At 42.7% G+C, this 22635-nt stretch overlaps 1 protein-coding gene across 1 annotated transcript in view; it reads left to right on the forward strand.

The window, feature by feature from the left end:
• NRG1 (neuregulin 1) overlaps window positions 1–22635 on the forward strand; it is a 954030-nt gene that overhangs the window by 233042 nt on the left and 698353 nt on the right. The window contains exon 3 of the mRNA XM_044059287.1: window positions 4356–4474. Coding sequence (XP_043915222.1) covers window positions 4356–4474 — 119 coding nt within the window. The remainder of the gene's footprint in view (window positions 1–4355; window positions 4475–22635) is intronic.

Raw genomic sequence — 22635 nt, forward strand, 5'->3', positions numbered from 1 at the left:
ATCCCCCCAGAGACGCTCTGACCCAGGATTGGCCCCAGGGACTTCTTTATGCCTTCCCTCCATTTCCTCTGATCCCTCAAGTTATCCAGAAAGCTACCATTTTGAGAGCCAAATTGATTCTCATTGCCCCTTACTGGCCTCGACAAGTTTGTTTCCCGTTCCTCCATCATCACCTTTTGGTGCAGCCGTGGCATCTGGACCCAGTGCCAGATCTTCTGATTCACCAATCGGATCAGCTGCACCGGTCTATCCCTTCTCTCAACCTCACAGCATGGTTGCTCCACTTCCTTCCTTAGCCAGGCTTCCTTTGATCTCTAACCCAGTTAGAGACATCATAGTAGCTTCATTAAAATCCTCTACCAGGAGGATTTATACAAGCAAATGGAAACGTTTCTCTTATTGGGCTAAGGCCAAGAATATTGATCCTTTCACTGCCCCTGTTCAGGCAGTCCTGGACTTCTTAGCAGAGATTTTTCATGCAGGCTCCTCTTCTTCCACAGTCAGAGTTCAATTGGCTGCTATCTCCAACTTTCATGTCAGGGTAGCAGATCATAATATTATGTCCCATAGGCTCTGCAGGGCCTTCTTGAAAGGAATTTTCCTACTAAAGCCTCCAATCAGGAATCCTCCTCCTCAGTGGGATCTAAATTTAGTGCTGACATCCTTGATTCTTCCGCCCTTCGAGCCAGCTGTTTCTTGTTCCCTGAAATTTCTTTCTTGGAAAACTTTATTCCTAGTGGCTATTACATCGGCCAGGAGGGTGTCTGAACTTCATGCTCTATCGGTTCGACCCCCCTATTTGGTTTTTCACAAAGACAGAGTATCTTTGAGAACTAATCCGACCTTTTTGCCTAAGGTCGCTTCAAAGACCAATTTGAATCAATCCATTGATCTCCCTGTATTTTTCCCAAACTATTCAGACAGAGCAGAACAAAAGCTACATTATCTTGATGTCCACCGTCAACTCAGATATTATTTGGACAGAACAAAAAAATTTAGAAAATCTGATCAACTTTTTGTTTCCTATGCGGATAATAAAAAAGGCCTTCCTGTTTCTAAAGTGACCTTGTCCAGATGGCTTTCTTCGCTCATCTCTGAAATTTATCTGCTCAGGGGAAAACAGCTGTGCTCAAAACCTAAAGCACATTCAACTAGGAGCTTAGCTACTTCTACAGCCTTTCAAGCTAGACTTCCTTTAGACACTATTTGTGCAGCGGCCACTTGGGCCACTCCTCACACTTTTGTTTCCCATTACAAATTGGACTTGGCCTCCAGGGACAGAGCCAGCTTTGGCTCTACAGTCCTCAAGAGTCTGTTCCATTGAGCCACCCAGGATAGAGGTGCTAGGGACGCGGTGCCATCAAGCAAGAATGAAGGCGAGATTGACAACTTAACATTAAGAAGTTATGTACCTACCATAACGTTCCATGTTAGTTGTCTTCTCTCGCCTTCTTTCTTGCGACCCTCCCTCCTTCCCCCTGGCCTGGACAGACCTTGTTATAAGACATTATTATGCTGAAGACCATTCAGACCTGGTCCTTCTTCCATCTGTAAGTTTTCTTTCTTCTTCCTTTGGGAAGTATTTTATGCTTGGTGCTATTGCCCTTTGTCATCAAACGAGATCTGGGTACTTACCGCCTTGCATCATGGGATATGGGGCTGCCTCGAGCTGGTAAAAGTGACTCTCGAGCTTAGCAAGTGCCGAGTCGGAGCCGAGGGATCAGCTCCGAACCCCATCAAGCAAGAAAGAAGGCGAGAGAAGACAACTAACATGGAATGTTATGGTAGGTACATAACTTCTTATTCACAATCTTTTTGAAAGAGCTGCTCTTCTTGCTGCATCTCTGGTGCCATCTCCACTGTAGTTTCAGCATACTACAGTACTTATCTGATGCCACCAAACCTTAAAGCATCTAGAGCTCGTAGTTGTGGTCTAAATTAGATACTTAAAAAAATGAAGCAGCTCAAATAGTTTTTGGTTTGCTAACTTGCCGGAAAGATCAAGAAAGCTTTGGCTCACCCACCCATGTAACCTAATGTGGTCTTTACACTTGATTTAAGCCAGTGAGTGTGCTAAATCCCCTAATGATTTTTGTTGTGTTAGGAAAACACTGTTTGATACCCATTTATACAAAATTCAAAAATAGCAGTGTTCTGTGCAAGAAGCTGTTAAGAGTCTCAGCTGATCTCTGAAGGCTTGTTAACTTGGTGTAGCAGCTTACCAAAAATTGTTTCATGGTGTGGGATATTCTGTTTTTTTTCAATAGTGAAAGATAAATCAGTCCTTCCCTTCTTTCCTCTGCTTAATATAGATGCACTAACTTCGGGGTCTCCTAAACACAGAAATGGCAACAGTTGAATTTGGGCATGTCAGTTATTCCCCCTTCTCCATGGCAATGTGATGTTAGTGAACAAGCTACCCAGCAAACTTTCAACTGTCTTGTCAATGCAATTCAAAGTTGTGCTTGACAGGATGGCAATGCACCTGGTACGTCAATATATTTAGTGAGAAATACTGAAGTCAGTGCAGTGAAAGTTTCAAAGAGTGATCCTGTTAAGATAGCTTTTTTCTCATGCTTTAAGAGTAGAGAGAGAGAAAATATTATTTTTCCATTTTTTTCCAAGTGGCCCTTTCAACTTTTCTCTGTAATGTGGACATTTTTACCATATTGACACCAGAGGATTATACTATCTGGTAAGTAACTAACTTTTTTGAACTGCTTAGATTGTGATTTCATGGTTTCTCTATACAAACTACCTGTAACAAACAGGCCCTGTTTGGAAAGAGGCAAGTTATATGTAGATAACTATTCTGTACAGCCCAAGAAACTGGAAGCGCTGCTTTCTTAAAGGAAGGTACTGCTTCTATAACCTCATTAATTTCTTTGAAAAAGTAACCAAAGCAGTAGGTAATGGTTATGCACTAGATAGATCATATTTGGACCTGGCCATGGCCTTTAAAACTACTCCCCATGACAGTGTTAACAGATGTGTAAACCTGAATATAAATCATTTTGTTGTGCAGTGGATAGCTAACTGGTTATCTGACAGGCCCCATGTGGTTATAGTTGCAGGTGCCACTTCTGAAAGCAAAAAAATTATCAGCAGTGTACCACAGGACACCGTGTTGGGCCATCATATATTTGTCAGACCTTCAGGCAAGAACTCCTGGCCTATGCTTAGTTAAGTTTGCAAACAATTGTAAATTGGGTGTTTATGTTCGATCTTCCACTGACTCACAATTGCCCCAACATGGGCTAGACCATGCTAACAACTGGTGCTAGGACAATGGTCTCAAATTAAATGCTAAAAAAAATGTAGCGTAGTTCATTTTGGTAAACCAAAACATTTTCACATACCATATAGATGACACTTTCCGCCAGTCAGACACTGTCGTAAGAGATTTAAGTACTCAAACTGCTAATTCCTTATTTGACTATCTGTGACTCCGCAGTAGTTCAGAATATTTTGATTCTGGCTCCTCTAATTTCCAAAGATATCTCTACTAGGTCCAAAGAGGACTCGATTCCCCTTCATTCCTGAATCATCAGACCTATTGATGGATGTAATATTACCTTTTGGAATACATTTTGACATATGAATTTATGACATTTCTTAACGTGTAATAACTGAAAACAGCGGCCTGAAAACATACTGGTTATCAGGACAGGCTGGCAGCCCTCTCTCTGTACTCAGTCTCTTATGGACTCCTTTATGGGGCTCTGTGTCTAGCCTTTCAAGCTTTGAAAGATTCAGCCCTCTGTCCTGCTATTCCTTCACAGGACAAATGGGACCTCAGAATACCTGGATAAAAGAACTAAACTTTTCTCAGCAGATAAATAAGACATGTGTGATAAATTCATGTCACTTATCTCTGGAACCAACTTACACCATGTCAAGCAGAGTAGCACCCATCCTGCTTTGTAGGTAATTGGGTAGGCAACTTTGTTGTCTTTCCTTCCTTGAGGCTGGAGGGAACTTTTGAGTAACGTTTTTTGGCTAGGCTTGCAGTGGTTTGTAGAATGATTGCACAGTACTTGCCTATGAACCTATAATGTAGGTTTTATTACTGTGTGTTGTGGAGCACAACAAGGTTTGGAGTTTGACATTTATTCAGAGTAACTTGGCACATTTTATTATTGTTACCAAATAAAGCAGATTCTCTAACCATGTGATTTGGAATTCAGAGAAAAAGAATTGTGTAACTTGCATATAGGGATTTAAACAAAGGAAAATCGCAGAGTAATGAAAGTGAATGTTTGATGTGTGCAAGAAAAATGCATTAATCTGGAAAGTAATATTTGACTGTCTTCTTAAAGAGGATAATTTTGTGGTTGTGTTTCCTTTCGTGACAGGAAGAGTTCAGTACTTGAAGTCAAAAAAGTGAAGGCATCCCATGCTGGTGATTACAAGTGTGAAGCATATAATAAACTAGGCAACACTAGCTCTGTAGCCCAAGTCGTTGTGAGAACTGGTAAGGAAGCAGTTCTGGTTTACCAGACTTTTATGATTTGCGTTTTTTTTAATGTCAGTTCTTTTGGGTTATATTTCATTGTTTATCATGTCAAATATGACATCTTGTATGAGAGGAATTGTCTTTGTAATGTAATGTCTCATGAAAGAAAAATGAGGTATTGGTCCTATTTGTTGGATCTCATTACTGTACTAATTTCTATCTAAAGTCACCTGTCTTTACTTAGAACAACAGTCCTATTTTCCATTCAAAGCATATGAGATCACATGTCTTCATGATAAAAGACCAATCATAAATGCAGCTTAACCTTTGATAGGACTTTCTGGATGTCCATTATGTATAGTAAGGTACTCAGATGCTCCTAACTTAAATGTTCACAGACTTCCAAAAAAAAACCCCCTAAGCTACCAGGAAAGGTGCGTGAACAAGCGCGCACACACACACACACACACACACACACACACACACACACACACACACACACACACACACACACACACACACAGACACACACACACACACACACACACACACACACACACAGAAAGATCTCTGCTTAGGCACTGTTAGAATTGCAGAAGTATATTGTCTGTCTTGTTGGCCCAGTGGTAGTGACAGCAGCATGGTGTGCTGTAGGTCTTTTGTTCAAGTCCCTAAATGAGTGCTAATAGTATCCTCTCATTTCTACTCTGCTAAAGAGTGTAAGAAAGAGGGTAACTGTGTCCTTTGCCATTTTTTGAGTAACTCTAGATGATTCATAGTCTTTCTCTGTATCTGACTCTGCAAGATGGAAGTAAAATCTTGTTACGGTTTATAATGCCATCTGATCTAATAGGTGGAATTTTTCGAGTGCAGATATAATTTTGTAAAGGATTATGCTAATCTCTAGATCTGACATCTGACCTATTTGAAAATTTCAGTGAATAGTTGTTGGCACATCAGTGAAGTCCTTTTAACTGGTGTGCTGTTGAATTTTCTGGGGTTTTTTTTCAATTTTGGAATAGAAGTATGTTGTTATGAGGAAATGTTTTTAGTTTTGAGTACCTGGTGATAAGAATCTTCACTTTCTGTATGGATGATGATGATTTACTAAATAAATTAGAATGTTTGGTTATGTCTATTTTGAAATTCTTGACAGCTGAATTAGTTTATATGATAAATGTACCAACAAGTTAGAGAAGGTTTTTCAGTACTCTGCTTGCCAAAAGAACATATGGAATGGGAATCTTAAGGGATGCAGCTTTTGACTGCATTCATTATGCCATGTGTAGGATATGTAATCAGGAAACTGTTTTAATTCTGAGTCTGTTTTGGGGTCCTTAATGGATGGCAGCATTTGGACATTGTTCATTCTGGGATGTACAGGACAACTTTTACTTTCATAAAATCTGTTTTGCCTGGACTGCTTGTACATTTTTTGAAAATCTATCCAGTATTAATGAGGAGGTTTTTTGTGTGTGTGTGTGTGTGTGTGTGTGTGTGTGTGTGTGTGTGTGTGTGTGTGTGTGTGTGTATATATATAGTATATATTGATTCACTTTATAATCTCGAAATACTGAAATATCGAATTTCAGTATCTCAAGACTATAAAGTCGAAAACTCGCAAACCCGAAAACCAAAACTGCGAAATTCAAAACCTTGAACGTCAACAAAACACACCACCACGCACACATACACCCATCTGCCAACACTACAACAAAGCAAAACAACACACACAAACACAACAAAACAAACACATACACCTATCCTTCCTATTAGCAGAGGGGCAAGCCCCCCTGCACGCCCCATGTGGTGGGGCTGTACCCCCCAAACCCCTGCTACTTATATATATATATATATATATATATATATATATATATATATATATATATATACACACACACACACACACACACACGCATACATACATATATATTTTTAAGCAAAAAACATCTTTATTGAAGTTTCACTTCTAACATAGGCAATCATACATTTATATACAATTAAACAATATTGACTTATTTTCAGTTGCAAACATTATACATCACTTATCATCTTCTGTACAGTCAGTCAAGCATTGCAATAGCTCAATAAACTGATGCCTTCCCTTAAATGTCATTCCTCCTCCAAAATATTATTCTGCATGAATTGTTCCCACAAATCCTATTTTTTTTTTCTGCAATTTGCTCCTACCCTTTTCTAAAGATCCCACTTCTAGTGCTTTTATCTATTACTATATTCACTAGTTCTAATATGGTTGGTTTAGACTTTTTATTTCCATTTTCTAGTAATTGCTTTTAAGGCAACCACCAGAATTAAACTAAGCAAAGCCTTACTTGGTCGAGACAGTTCTGATTTTGTATCACAGCTCAAAAAATCATTTCCTTAGTTATACCAATTTGCTCATCCAGTATTTCTGACAGAGTAGTCTGCAGGGATTTTTCTTAGTCTGCCAGCTCATTACACCCCAAAAAAATATGTTCCCAATTATAGTAAACTCTCAGTTAACTGGGACCCATAGGGTTGGCAGATGCCAGATAAAGTACAGTTTTGTACCTACCATAAATGTAGATGTCCGAGAGGTATGCATCTGCAGTCCTAACAAATGGGTTGTCCTGGCCTCAGGCAGCCCTTCGGTCGGCCGGATTCCAAAGTCTGGGTCTGGCCTCGGCTGATGTCGCACTTTACCCGACGTCATAGCTGCAGTTCAGCGGGTATAAAGGCATCAGCTGACGCCATTTTCCTCAGTGTTTCTTGCCCCAGATGCCAGGTGCCCTCTAGGAAGGCTAAATTTGGATAAATGCAAATGTTTCCAAACAATAGAGAGCAAACAGAAATAAACATGTATATACATATATACAAACAAATACACCATAATAGATTCCCCCAGCTAGCTACAAGATGGGCAAATACCCTAGGAGTACCACAGAGGGGAAGGAGGGTGGGTAATCCTGACTGCAGATGCATACCTCTCGGACATCTACATTTATGGTAGGTACAAAACTGTACTATGTCCTTCAAGGATGCATCTGCAGTCCTAACAAATGGGTAGAATACCATAGCCAAACTGGGGGGTGGAGGCACTAAGGAGGCACTAAGAGTTTATGGTGTAGTTAAGATCCCTTGCAAAACAGCAGTGGCAAAACCTGCTCGGGATCTGGAGTATAAAGGTAGATTATAATGCTTGGCAAATGTATGCACGGAGCTCCAAGTAGCAGCCTCTAAAATGTCTTTGGTAGCCACTCCTCGTAAGAAAGCTGTAGTAGTGGCTGTAGCCCTTGTGGAGTGAGGTCTGATGTTTTCTGGAGTTGCCTTTCCATGAAAAGAGTAACAAAATCTAATGCAATTTCCTATCCATTTTGAGATTGTTTGTTTTGAAATTGCTTTTCCTTCCATTCCTGTTGCATATGCTACCAGAAGCTGGACAGTTTTTCTATTGTTCTTGGTTCTGTCCAGGTAGTAGCGCAATTGTCTGTGTACATCCAAGGTATGCAGCAATCTTTCCCCCCTGTTCTGTGGGTTGGGGAAGAAAGTTGGTAGGTGTATTGCTTGGTTTAATGATACCCTGGAGACCACCTTTGGCATAAAGGTAGGATTAGTTCTCATGGACACTCTATCCTGATGGAAGATAAGGAAGGGCTGTACTGCCATTAATGCCTGTAATTCAGAAACCCTTCTAGCTAAAGTGATTGCAAGCAGGAATGCAGTCTTCCAAGATAAGTACTGTAATTCTGCTGTTGTTGCTGGTTCAAAAGGGGGAAGTGTCAACTTTTCTAACACAAAGTTCAAGTCCCATGTAGGCAATGGAGGTTTCCTTGTTGGCTTTACATTTTTAATTCCTCTGAGAAACTGCCTGAGTAGAGGTTGAGAAAAGACTGGAGGATCCATGTTGTATTCTGTTGAAATTGCTGATGCATGAATCTTAATGGAGGAGTAAGAGAGACCATTGTGGAAAAGCTCAGCCAAGTATTCCAGGATGTTAGCTATGTTTGCCAATGATGCATCCACTCCTTTTGTTGCACTCCAAATGAGATATCTTTTCCATTTTGCTGTATAAGTTTTCCTTGTTAAGGGTCTGCGAGCCTCCAAGATAATGTCTTTAACCCTTTGAGATAAATCTGGGTTATTTTTCCTTATGTAATGTTCCAAGCAGCTAGCTGCAGTGTTTTCAAGTTTGGATGCAGGATTTTGAAGTTGTTCTGTGTCAGCAGTAGAGGTAGTAAGGGTAGAGGCCATGCGTGTTCCCGGGACATACTCCTCAGTAGCGGGTACCAATGTTGCCTTGGCCAATCTGGAGCTATCAAGATGATCCTCGGGTGATGTTTTTTGATCTTCAGTAGCACTTTGTGCATCAAAGGAAGAGGTGGGAATGCATATGCTGTCAGGTTTTCCCAACTGAAGGATAGGGAGTCCACCTTCCAAGCAAGTGGGTGGTATGTCCTTGTGCAGAATTTTTTCAATTGGTGGTTGTGTGCGGATGCGAACAGGTCTATTTCTGGCAGTCCCCATTTCCTTGTGATGGTTTTGAAGATGTCTGGATGCAGCATCCATTCGTGGGCATCCGTGGTGGTTCTGCTTAAGATGTCCGCTAGTATATTTTCTTTTCCTGGCACAAATATGGCTTGGAGCTGAATGTTGAGGCTCAGGGCCACATTCCAGAGGTCCATTGCCATCCGACATAGAGGATATGAATGTGTGCCTCCCTGTTTGTTGATATACCACATGACTGTGGTGTTGTCCGTCCTTATCAGCAAATGACCCTGTTGAAGAAATGGTCTGAATGTCTGAATTGCCTGTTTTACTGCCAGCATCTCTTTTTGATTTATGTGTAGGTTCATCTGGTCTTGAGTCCATAAGCCTTGTATGCACTTGTCCACCATGTGTGCCCCCCAACCGAGGTCTGAGGCGTCCGTGGTGATAGTCTGGCTTGGGTGAGGCCTGTGGAAGGGCAGTCCTTTGTGGGCCCACCACTGGAATTCTTGCTTCAGGCATGGAATTATTGGAATTTGGGTTTCTAGGCTGTGCTTGTGCTGAGACCATAAATTCCTCAGGTACCATTGCAACTTCCTCATATGTAGCCTGGCATGTGGGATTAATATTATGCAGGATGCCATGTAACCCAGGGCTTGCAGGATTTTCCTTGCTGTAAGCTGGTTCTGCGTTGTTAATGCCATGAAATAGAGTGGTAGCTGCTTCTGTTTTTCTTCTGTGAGGAATGCCATCTGGTTTGATGTGTCCAGTTCTGCACCCAGGAAGGTTATCCTTTGGGATGGTATCAGCCTTGACTTTTTTGTGTTGACTGTGTATCCCAGGGCTTGCAGCAGGTGAATAACCTTTTTCAAATCTTTTGTTAATTTGTCTTTGCTGTCCGCTTGTAACAGGCAGTCGTCCAGGTATGGATAAATTTGAATTCCCTGAAGCCTGCAATGAGCAATTACTGATGCCAGACATTTTGTGAATACTCTGGGTGCAGTAGATAAGCCAAAAGGCAATGCTGAGAATTGATAATGCTCTGATCCTGCAAGAAATCTGAGGTATCTTCTGCAATTTGGTCGTATGGGGACGTGCAGGTATGCCTCCTTGAGATCCAGAGTCACCAGCCAAGACTCCTTGCCCAGCATGGGAAGAAGTTGCTGTAGGGTCAGCATTTTGAATTTTGGAACAATGAGATATGTGTTTAGAGCGGACAGGTCGAGGATAGGTCTCCATTGGTTTTCCTTTCTTGGTACTAGGAAAAGCCTTGAATAAAATCCTTGTCCTTGTTGAATAGCCGGTACCTTTTCTATAGCTCTCATCCTTAGTAAGTGGTCTATTTGCTGTAGAGCGTTTGTCCTTTGGTTTGGAGGTAGGTTTGGCATTCCTCTCTTCCTTGGAAGAGTATGGAAGTGAAACCTGTAGCCTTTGTCTATTGTCTGTAAAATCCATTTGTCTCCTGTAATGTAATGCCAATTTACTGAAAATAAGGCTAATTTTCTGCCTAAGGGTGCTGCCAGTTGTTCCCTGGTAGGCGGTTTTAGAGCCAAGTCACTGTGATTGTCCTGTAGAAGTGGTAGTGGCTGGATCTGTGGCAGTAGTTCTCTGGCTGTTAGGCTGCCACTGACGTCCCCTGTAGGCACCTCTGGATTGACCTCTGCCTCTAGGGCGTCTATTTCTGCTTCTCTGTGCTCTGGTGGTGTCTGGAAAGGACCAATTCTTGGAAGGCCAGTTCCTACTAAACCTCGGAGGCTGGACCTGTAAGAAATCCTTGACTGTCTGGACAGATTTAGCTTTTTCTTCCACCTTCTTCAACACTTGCTGTGCAGGGGAACCAAACAAACTGTGCTTTTCCATGGGAGCATCTAGAAGCTTTGACTTTACATGGTCTGGTAAGGATTGCTCTTTTAACCATGCATGCCTTCTGATCACTGTACCAGTCATAGCTGATCTAAAGGAAGCCTCCAGTGCATCATAGCCGCATTTTAAGGAATGATTACTGACCTGCTGAGTGTTATGCACCAAATCCTGAAGGGACTTATGGTCTAAAGGTTCAGGCGAGGACAGTTTTTTAGTGAGCTGATCTAACAGAAATTCCTGATACTGAATCATGTGGAATTGACAGTTTAAGGCCCTAGCCGAAAGAGTAGCAGAATTATAAACTTTTTTACCCCATCTCTCCAATGCCCTAGATTCTCTTTCAGAGGGGAGGGGGTTTTTGGCAGAGGCAGCTGCTACAGCTTTGGGGCCCTGTGAAATAGTTTTAGGATCTGCAATAGGAGCCTTGTATAAATGATAGTGTGTGTCCGGAACCCTGTAGTATCTGTCGGGCTTAGCAGGGGCCGGAGGCAGTGAGTCAGGGGCAGTACAAGCATCATTAAATGCATCATCCACAACTGTAAGTACTGGAGGAATAGCTAAAGGCCTATGCTGTGGTAAATGTAAAAAGGTCCTAAGCCTTTTCCTAGAATCTGAAAAATCCTGGCCCTGCCATTGAAATTGTTCCCTCATAGCATGCAAGGTTTCCCCAAAAGAAAATTCCTCAGGAGGAGAGGCAGAAGGTATGGAATCCTCTGCATCAGAGTCCTCATATGAAGAGTAAGGGCCCTCTGGAGGATTTGTGTTTTCTGAATCATCAGAGGAATAATCTGAAGAAACTGGCTCAGGGGGCTCTGCTCTGGAGGTGGGTGAGAGGCCCTGTCAGGGTGAGACTGGGTTCCCCTGATCAAAGAAATGAGATCCTCTGCTAGACTAAGCATTTGAGTACTAGAGCTAGGCCTGTGAGAGGGGGCTTTAGCAGGCACGGCCTTTGAAGATTTAGCTGCTTTAGCCCTGGCAAAAGCCTTAATTGACATGGATGCAGGGGGCCTAGCAGCTCCACGTGCAGGAGTAGATACATCTAAGGGGATAGTATCTGATAAATCCTGAGAAACTGTAAGAGCAGGTGGATTTTCAGTAGCAGATTCAGCCATGCTGGAAGAGGTCTTGGTAGAAGGAGGCATGCTTTCGGCCGAAGGAAGAACCGCGGACTCGGCTTTGGCCGAAACCGAGACACTCGCGGTTGCCTTAACCGCGGTTTCGGCCAAAACCGCGGACCGCGAGTGTCGGTCCTTTTCCTTACGCTTTTTAGCTAAATGTGTAGTCGGAGTCTCCGACGGCATGATATAAGCAAAAGCGGAGCCGAAAAACTCCTCTGCAAACTCTGACCGACGTCTAAGTGTTCGTCTGTTGAAGGAAGCACAGGCTAGACAAGCTGCTACGTCGTGGTCTGGGCCTAAACAAGGTAGGCAGTAAGAGTGGAAATCTTTATGAGGTATTTGTTTCCCACAAGTTAAACAGTTATTCACTTTTTCTGACATCGGCTGAGGCAAGAAAGAGTCCCCAACGGGGTACTTAGCTTTTTAGAAGTCTTCGGCAGTAGCAATCTCTGGTTCTGACCGACCGGCACTTGCGAACAGCTTCTGCTTCGGGCGCCACGCGGCAAGAAAGACTGATGAAAATGGCGTCGGCTGATGCCTTTATACCCGCTGAACTGCAGCTATGACGTCGGGTGAAGTGCGACATCAGCCGAGGCCAGACCCAGACTTTGGAATCCGGCCGACCGAAGGGCTGCCTGAGGCCAGGACAACCCATTTGTTAGGACTGCAGATGCATCCTTGAAGGACATCTGTAGTTTCTAGTTGCTTGAGAGTTACTATTAAAAATAGGCCTGACTAATACTGTACCCTGTATTGTTTGGTTGGTTTGATTTGTTCTAAGGTTGGGAAGAGAGGGAATTTATTCCTGTCTTCCTTTAACATAAGGCATGTTTCTGTGGGTGGGTGGGGGTTGGGAGCAGAAAATGCAACACATGAAAATGATACTGTATTTCTTCGATATTTTCTTGCTGGTTGCTTTCGAGTGCTAGTTAACAGAGTTTACTGCACACCTGCAACATTTGCAATCTACTTTAGGAAAAAATTTTTGGAGTCTGCTTGTAGTATAAAAATACCTATGCAAACACTTCTAAGCAAAGATCCTAAATCGTCTAGACTTTGTTGCATACTTGGGAGCCATATGTATATCCTCCCAATATTTCTTTGTGAATTGCTTATCAAGTCTGTCTTCCCAATCCTTTCTAACCACTTTTGATTCCTATAGTTATCATTGCGTTTATATGCTGTACTAATTATCCCTTGTTTGACAGCAGCTTCTGTTCTAGGTTCTACTAAAAACTCTACCAGCCCTGTTCTTTCACTTAGGATTGCCCTATTGCTTTTTTTTTTTTGCCTATACTGTAATATCAATCCTAAATAGGGAAGTCAGTCTCTATCCTGCAGTGAAAGTTAATTCTTGGCCTCTTCCTATTCTGTTACCCTTCCTTCTCTAATTATTTGCTCCCAATACCTTGGTTCCTTTGCCAGATGTTCATCGTGCATACAGCTGCAGTCATAACAGATGGGTTCTCCTGCCGTCAGGCAGGTCCTCGGTCGGCCGGATTCCAAAGTCTAGGTCCGGCGTCGGTCGTCGTCGCTTCTTCCCTGACGTCAGTGTGACAGGGGTATAAAGGAACCAGCCGACGCCATTTTCTTCAGTTTTTCTTGCTGCGCGGTGCCCGAAGCAGAAGCAGTTCGCAAGTGCCGGTCGGCCAGCTCCTGAAATTACGAAAATTTGGAAACCGAAGTCTTCTTGAAAGCTAAGTACCCCGTTGGGGAAACTTTTCTTGCCTCAGACCGATGTCAGACAAAGTTAATAATTGTATTTCATGTGGGAAGCAAATACCGCATAAGGATTTCCATTCCCTCTGTATACCTTGTTTAGGCCCAGACCATGACGTCTTGGTCTGTCGCTTTTGTGCTACATTCAACAAACGCACCATTAAGCGTCGGGCGGAGTTCGCCGAGCATTATTTTGGAAAAACATTTAACTATATTATGTCGTCGGATACTCCGACTCCAGTTGTGTCTAAAAAACGCAAATATAAGGACCGACACACGAGGTCCGCGGCCTCTACCGACACCACGCCAAAGCCGACTACACGTGGTCCAGTTCTTAGCGAGGTGCCTACGCAGCCCCTGACTACCGACGACACTTCATTGGCGGTGTCTCCTGTGCCCGAGGTCGCAGGCTCCTCGGCCCACACCCCGACTACAGATACCGAAGCCACTCTTGGCATTGAACCTCAAAATGTGGACAGGTCTACCTCCACTCAAGGTGTCTTCAGACCTTCCTCTTCTTTTTCCATCAAGGCTTTCACTAAGTCTAAAGCAGCCATGCATTCTAAGAGACAAGCTACACAGGGCCCATCTCCAGGCCCCATGCCTAAAAAAACATGCTTAAAATGGCTGAGGATTTAATTACTCTTATCAGGGGTTCTCAACCCCCACCGGACAAAAGGCCCAGAGTGGAGGAAGAATCCCCCTCCTCTGATCAGGGCTCCATTATTTCAGAGCACTCTGATGATCAGGAACATTCTTACTCCCCTTTTGAAGACTCTGATGCAGAGGAGTCCATTCCTTCTGTATCCCCCCCAGAGGATTATTCATTTGGGGAAACTTTGCATACCTTAAGGGAACACTTCCACTGGGAAGGCCAAGATTATTCAGATTCCAAGAAAAGGCTTAGGGAATTTCTCTTGCTACCTCAGCACAGGCCTCTGGCTATGCCTCCTGTCTTGGACATCCTAGATGATGTTTACTCTGAGGCCTGCCTTAACCCGGATTCTCTGCCTCCATCCCCAGTCAAGCCTGACAGGTACTACAGGGTTCCTGACTCACACCAATTTCTATACAAAAGCCATGCTGCTGACCCAGAAACCATCTCACAGGGCCCCAAGGAAATTAAGGCCTCCACTGCTAAAAATCTATTACCTTCCAAGAGAGATTCCAGATCATTAGAAAGGTGGGGAAAAAAGGTATATACCTCAGCTATCTTAACCATGAGGGCCTTAAACTGTCAGTTCCATATGCTAAAATACCAACAGTTTTTGTTATCACAATTGAAAAGTAAAATGTCACAACCTGAACAACCAGACTTGAAGGAGTTGCAGGATTTGATGCATAGTGCAGAACAAGTGGGTAAGCATACCTTACAATGTGGTTTTGATGCTCTAGAGGCCTCATGTAGAGCTGGATCAGTCATACGTAGACATGCCTGGCTCAAGGAACAAACCTTGCCTGATCATGTCAGAGCTAAATTACTAGATACCCCTCTACAAAAGGATGTATTATTTGGTGCTAATGCTGAGGAGGTATTAAGGAAAATGGAGGAAAAGGCTAAATCAATGCAAACTGTGAAAGATTTTCTACAGGTACAACCCCCATGTTTCAGTAGAAATTGGCCTTCCAAAAAATTGGTCCTTTCCAGCCACGGACAGACCCCAAAGAGGTAGATACAGGCGCCCGAGGGGCAGAGGACAACCCCAAGGATCGTTTAGAGGCAGACAATGGCAAGCTCCTACACAAAGAGGTGGTGAGGATAACTCACAATCATTCAGAGAGTAAGCACAATGACTTTCCCCTTTGCATGCCAAGCAAGACTCAAATGGCAGCCCCCTTAGGAGGAAAACTGGCATTATTTTCAAAAAATTGGCATATTGTCACAAAAGACAAATGGATCCTGGACATTATAAACAGAGGCTACAGATTCCATTTTCACACCCTTCCAAAAATGAGAGGCATGCCAAACCTGCCACACAATCAAAGGGCAGAGGCACAAAGGCAAATTACAGATCTCATAGACATGAAAGCTATTCAAGTGGTACCTACGCACGAACAAGGTCAAGGTTTTTATTCCAGACTAATCCTGGTACCAAGGAAGGGAAAAGATTGGAGACCTATTTTGGACCTATCCATCCTAAACACATTTCTACTCGTACCAAAATTCAAGATGCTCACTCTACAGCAGCTTCTTCCCATGCTGGGCAAGGAGTCTTGGCTGGTAACATTGGACCTCAAGGAGGCATACCTGCATGTCCCAATCAGACAAAATTGCAGAAGATACCTCAAATTTCTTGCAGGTTCAACCCATTATCAATTCTCTGCATTGCCCTTTGGCTTATCTACTGCGCCCAGAGTATTCACAAAATGCCTGGCATCAGTAATTGCCTACTGCAGACTTCAAGGGATACAAATATACCCCTATTTGGACGACTGCCTGATCCAAGCGGACAGCAAGCACATTCTTCTGAAACATCTGGCTTATGAAATAATGTTGAACTCTCTGGGATACACAGTCAACAAAAAGAAATCAAGGCTAATACCCTCTCGAAAGATAATTTTCCTGGGTGCCAACTTGGACACAAACACCCAGATGGCCTACCTCACGCCAGAGAAGCAGGGGCAACTAACTCAATACTTCAGAACACTAGCAAATTGCACCAGGCTGACTGCAAAGAAAATCATGCAGGCTCTGGGATTCATGGCATCTTGCATCTTACTAATCCCATGTGCAAAGCTGCATATGAGGAAACTTCAATGGTACCTGAAAAACCTATGGTCTCAACACAGCCACAGTTTGGAAACAATAATACCACTAATTCCATGTCTACAAAAGGAATTTCTGTGGTGGGCTCAAGCATGCCAAACAAACACAGGTCTTCCATTCAGCAAGCCTCAAGAAAATCAAGTCATCACAACAGATGCCTCGGACTACGCCTGGGGGGCGCACATGGCAGATCGGTGCATTCAGGGCAAATGGTCGCAAAAAGAAAAGCACCTTCACATCAATTAAAAGGAAATGCTAGCAGTAATAAATGCTATTATAGCTTTCAAAGACCTTCTGCAACCAGGTCAACTATTGATAAGAACGGACAACACCACAGTTATGTGGTACATAAACAAACAGGGAGGAACACTTTCATACCCCCTATGCAGACTGGCCATGTCACTTTGGAACATGGCCATGGACTTACAAATTGAACTACAAGCACAGTACTTGCCAGGCAAGGAAAACACGCTGACAGACAACCTAAGCAGAAATATGACAGACCCACACTAATGGAAGTTGCATCCAAAAGTTTTTACAGAAATAATCCAAGCATGGGGAAGGCCAGGCATAGATCTCTTTGCCTCCCACAAAAATCACCAATTGACAAAATTCTGCTCAAGGATTTTCCATCCAAAGGCCTGGAGAGTGGACGCTCTCTCAGTTGGATATCAATGACAGTTTATGCCTTCCCACCTCTTCCTCTGCTGCCCAAAGTTCTATTGAAAACCAGAGCAGACAGACCAAAGATGATTCTTATTGCTCCAGACTGGCCAAGACAACACTGGTACCCACTCCTGAGGAGCCTGACGCATTCCCCACCATGGACACTGCCTCTAATGCCTCTTCTCCTGACTCAGCACAGCTTCAAAACTCTTCACAGCCAGCTAAAAACACTCAATCTAGCCGCATGGAAGATTCCTTAGCATCACAACAGACCCTACTCTCCAAGGAGGTGCAGGATGTCATTTTGGAGGCTAGAAGGCCGTCAACTAGAAAAGCTTACTCCGCAAAATGGAAACGGTTTTGTGTCTGGAATGAGAAAAAGGGTCAGGATCCTGGAAAACTGAATTTACCTCAAATACTACAGTATCTAGCTGAGCTGCTAAGCAGTGGACTTTCATTCTCCTCCATCAAAATCCATGCCTCAGCCATTTCTGCAGAATACAACACTGATCCACCCTTATTCTCTCACCCTCTCTTAAGACAGTTCCTCAGAGGGGCTAAGAATCTAAGACCCCAAGGAAACAACCAATACCTGCTTGGGATCTCAATTTCATTCTGAAAACTGACCTTGCCTCCCTTTGAGCCGGCTGCCTCATCAGATTTGCAATATTTATCCTGGAAAACAGCTTTCCTTCTGGCTATTACCTCAGCTCGTAGAGTTTCAGAACTACAAGCTCTCATGGCTGTGCAGCCTTTTATCATCTTCCATCAGGACAGAGTTTCCTTACGAACCAACCCGTCCTTTATGCCTAAAGTGGTATCCAGGGTAGCTTTGAATCAGGCCATACACTTACCTACCTTTTATCCTAATCCTCAAAACAAAGGGGAGAGATTACTACATTCCTTGGACATCCACAGACAACTGCGTTATTATTTGGACAGAACAAAGCCTTTCAGAAAATCAGAACAGCTCTTTGTGTCCTATGCTGTAGGAGCTCAAGGAAAGCCAATTTCCAAACAGACAATCTCAAAATGGATAGCCCACTGCATACGCGTTTACTATTCTTTTCATGGCAAAACTGTACCTACAGGCATCAGATCTCACTCCACAAGGGCCACAGCTACCTCCGCAGTTTTCCTCAGAGGAGTTCCTACCAAAGATATTTTGGAAGCAGCCACTTGGAGTTCTGTGCATACCTTCTCCAAGCACTACCACCTACCATTATACTCCAAAACTAGAGCAGGCTTTGCCACTGCAGTCTTGCAGGGAATCCTGGCTCCTCCTAGTTCCACCTAGTGCCTACCACCCCTTTCTTAGCTTTGGGGTTCTACCCATCTGTTATGACTGCAGCTGTATGCACGATGAACATAGTACAGTTTTGTACCTACCATAAATGTAGATGTTCGAGTGCTAATACAGCTGCAGTCCAGGTTTCCCTCCCTCCTTCCCCTCTTGGGACAGGCCTATTGGCTAACACCTCCTCGTACAACTTGATTGGGGTATTCATTTATGGTGTATTTGCTTGCAACTACTGTATTTTGATTATATTGCATTGCTTTATTATACAAATTTATGTATTGCCTTCCTTCTGGGGGTACCTGACATCTGGGGCAAGAAAAACTGAAGAAAATGGCGTCGGCTGGTTCCTTTATACCCCTGTCACACTGACGTCAGGGAAGAAGCGACGACAACCGACGCCGGACCTAGACTTTGGAATTCGGCCAACCGAGGACCCGCCTGACGGCAGGAGAACCCATCTGTTATGACTGCAGCTGTATTAGCACTCGAACATCTACATTTATGGTAGGTACAAAACTGTACTTTTTCTCCAGTAAATTCCAGCCCCCTCTTGCCTATTCTCTGTACCCCTAATTGTAGTCATCCCTACTGACAGAATCTCCTCTCTCTATTCCTGTGTTCGTGTAGTTCTTAGAATACCTTACTGTATGAATATAGTGTTCTGTATGGTTATTCTTGCTATTCTTAAGACTTTTACATCCAAAATCCCCATCTTTCCTTAATTCTTGAACTCCCCCCTCCTGTTTCATTATCATCCTTTTCCATTTTGAATTGCATCTTTCTGCTTGTGCTGTATATAGGAGCCTTAACTGTGTAGCTCTGAAATACCCATTCAAATCAGTTAATCCCAAACCACCTTGCTCTGTTGGAAGGATCAGTTTTATCCCACTTAACTCTTGCCATCTTCACCTCCCAGATAAAATACTTCAACTGTAATTGCTATCTGCAACTTCTCCACTGATTGATAAAAATATGCCTGACCTGTGTATAATACTACATGGACTAAAAACATTTTCACTGCTTGTAATCCATATCCATATAACAGCTTCCAATTTCTCAGTTTTTTTTTTTCCATTCTTTGTTTAGTCTCTTCCCGCATATCTTTAACTGCCATAACAGAATCCTTTTAAATCTGTATCCTAAGTACTTCATTTTGTCATGGTCCTATAAATTTGTGTATTGCTGAACCAATTCATGTGTGGGTAGATAGTTTACGCTTATTAACTTTGTTTTATCGTTAAGTTTGTATCCTGAAAAGACTTAAAACTGTCTTAGAATGTTCTGCAACACTGAAATGTCATTTTCTGGTTTTATCAGGTATAAAATATCATCTGCAAAAAAAAACAATTTTTCTTGATTACTGTACTGTACCAGTTATATTCGTGAATTTCTGAGTCCCTTATTTTCTTTGCCAATGATTCTAAATGTAATGCAAATAACAAAAGGGAAAGGGAGCACCTGCCTGGTTCCTCTGCTCAAACAGGAGTTGTCAGAGAGGACCCCCCCCAGCTTTATTTTTTGCCTCCAGTCCCTCACATATCCTACTAATTAGCCATATTATTTTGTCAGAGAATCCAAATGCTTCCATTACTCTACTCATAAAGTCCCAACTTACTGTGTTGCATGCTTTCTTTGCATCAAGACCCATCAAAAACAGTGGTATTTTCTTAATTCTGCTTCCCTGTGGATCATCATCATTGTTCTGTTATGTTGTCAGATGTTGGCCTCCTGTCCACAAAACTACTTTGATAAGTATCTATCAACTTTGGCATCATCTTTGCCATTCTTTTAGTCATTATAGACATAAACGTGTTATAAATATGGATTAGATTTGAAATGGACCTATATAAAGTTGGACCTGATGGGTCTTTACCGTGTTTAGGTATTACAGCCACCACAGTTTTCTACCAGGATGCTGGTACTTCTCCTCCTTTTAAAATACTGTTAAACAAAACCTTCTAGATCTTTATCACTTTCGTCCTCCTAGCTTCCAAACATCTACAGGAATACCATCTATTCTTGGAGACTTTCCTGTAGGTTGGTCATGAATCACAATTTGTATCGCATCTCTTCTATCCTGTTAGTAATTGAATGCCATCTATCTCTAACTTTGGAATATTTAATTCTTCCATAAACATTTCCATTTGTGATTTTTCTTGGTTTTCACATTTCTCTCTCTGCTTTATACATATTTAATAGAATTTCTGAAATATCTCTAATACCTATACTGGATCTATGGTTATTTTCCTTGCTACAGAGTCCTTGAGCTTACCAACAACCCTTTCTACTTTCCTTTCTGCTTTCTTTTGTCTGAGCTGTTGTATTAAAAGCTTTTGTGCTCTGGAGTTGTCAAAAAGTTGTTTAACCTCATTTATGTCATTAATATAGTTCCTTATTTTCTCGTTAGCACTCTGCAGTTGCAATCCTCCTCTTGTTCTGTGAGATTCTCCCTATTCTGTAATCCTTTAACTATTGTCAGTCCCTCTAAATAATTCTAGTTAATTCCTAACCATATCTCACCTTCTCTCCTATTTTAAAACTCCAGTTTCATTTTATCCCACTTCTAGCTACATTTTCTAAAGAAATTTCTTTTTTCACTAAGAACTCCTGAATGATTTCCACTACCCGTTCCTTAAATTCCTTTCTGTTTAACAGGTCTCATTTTTATTTCATTCTCTTACATTTTTATTTTAGTTATTATTGGCATGTGATCTGAAATATTTAGATGCATCTCAAAACTTTCAGTTAAATGCACATGTTCCTGTGAAATATAATTTCTGTCCAGCTTAGCCCACTTTTTGTCTTTGAACTTCCCGGCACAGTTTACCGGACTTCAAAGGGATCTGATCAAGGAGCTATCAGATACCTTAGAAGGATCTATCTCTGAGGGAGCCCAAGAGAAAATGGCTTCCCAGTTAGCTACCCTGGAGTCTGTGTCAAACTTTTCCATGAGGCTCATTGCCCTTGCAGCCAAAGGGACCACCAGAGTGGCAGGTTCAGGTGTAGCCATAAGAAGACACACCTGGATGCATCTGTGATTTTGTGAAGCCATTTAAGTCATCATTCGTTAATGCCCCTTTTGACAGATCATCTCTGTTTCGCCCCAAAGTAAGAGAAATGTTATCCAGGTGTGAGAAGGTTGGTAGGATAGGAGTATGTTTTTCCACTCCCCAAAGATTCTTTTCCAGGAATCATAAGAGCAGTGGAAAAATGTGGTTCAGAAAGTTTCAAGGGCCTTTCCAGGACACACCAGAGGCAGATGGGTTACTCTAATGGATGATGTTGCTTATGAGACAGAAGTGGCCCGCAGAACCAAGGTTCCAGGGATTCCTTCCCAGGAAAACCATATCAGCACTCCTGAATGGAGGCCCGATTGTCTTCCTCTGGAGGCAGTTGGGGGTGGGGGGGTGCTTATCCCTGCACCAAGACATTTGGCTACGAATAACTTCTGATGACCGGGTGCAGAAGATCATTCCCATTTTCTCTCCCTTCCCCATAGGCAAAAACATTTCCAATGTTCCACCCAGTCAGAGGAAACAAGCAGCAAAAGAAATTCAAAAGCTGCTAGAAAAGAGCCATCCAAGAAGTCCCAACAGACCAAATAGAATCTGGAACTTACTCAAGATTCATTTAGTGCCAAAAGAGACAGGGGACTGGAGACCAATTTTGGATCTAAACACACGGAATAAGTCTGTTTATCAAACTAACTTCTGGATGGTCATGATATGGTCCACACTTCCTTTCTTGGAGAAGGATGACTGGATGTGCTCAGTAGATCTGCCGGATACATATTACCATATAAAAATGGACAAATGATCCAGAAGATTTCTCCACTTATGGCTGGGAGCCAATCATTACCAATTCATGGGGCTGCCCTTTGGACTTGCCACAGCCCCCAGGATGTTCACCAAATGCATGGCAGCAGTAGCAGCTCACTTGAGAATGCAAGGATTCCAGGTGTTTCCATACTTGGACAATGGGCTCATCTCTGCTCCGACCAGGCATCTTCTGATAGAAACAAGGGACTTTGTTCTTTGGACCTGAACTTTTTTGGGAATAACAGTAAACTACGAAACATCCCAGTTGATTCCAGCTCAGTCTTTACAGTTCATAGGGCTTGTGCTAAATACAACAACTGTAGCTTCTGTTCCTCCTGAAAGGCTTCAGAGAATCAGAAGACAGGTTCAAGGGATAATACACAGCAAGAAAGTACCGGCTTGTCTAATCCTACAAGCTCTGGGCTCCATGGCAGTGACTATAACTCCTAGTACCCCTAGCG

The sequence above is a fragment of the Protopterus annectens genome, chromosome 17.part0 (genome assembly GCF_019279795.1).
Source record: "Protopterus annectens isolate FY-2018-M chromosome 17.part0, PAN1.0, whole genome shotgun sequence".
In the NCBI taxonomy this organism is placed as follows: domain Eukaryota; kingdom Metazoa; phylum Chordata; order Ceratodontiformes; family Protopteridae; genus Protopterus; species Protopterus annectens.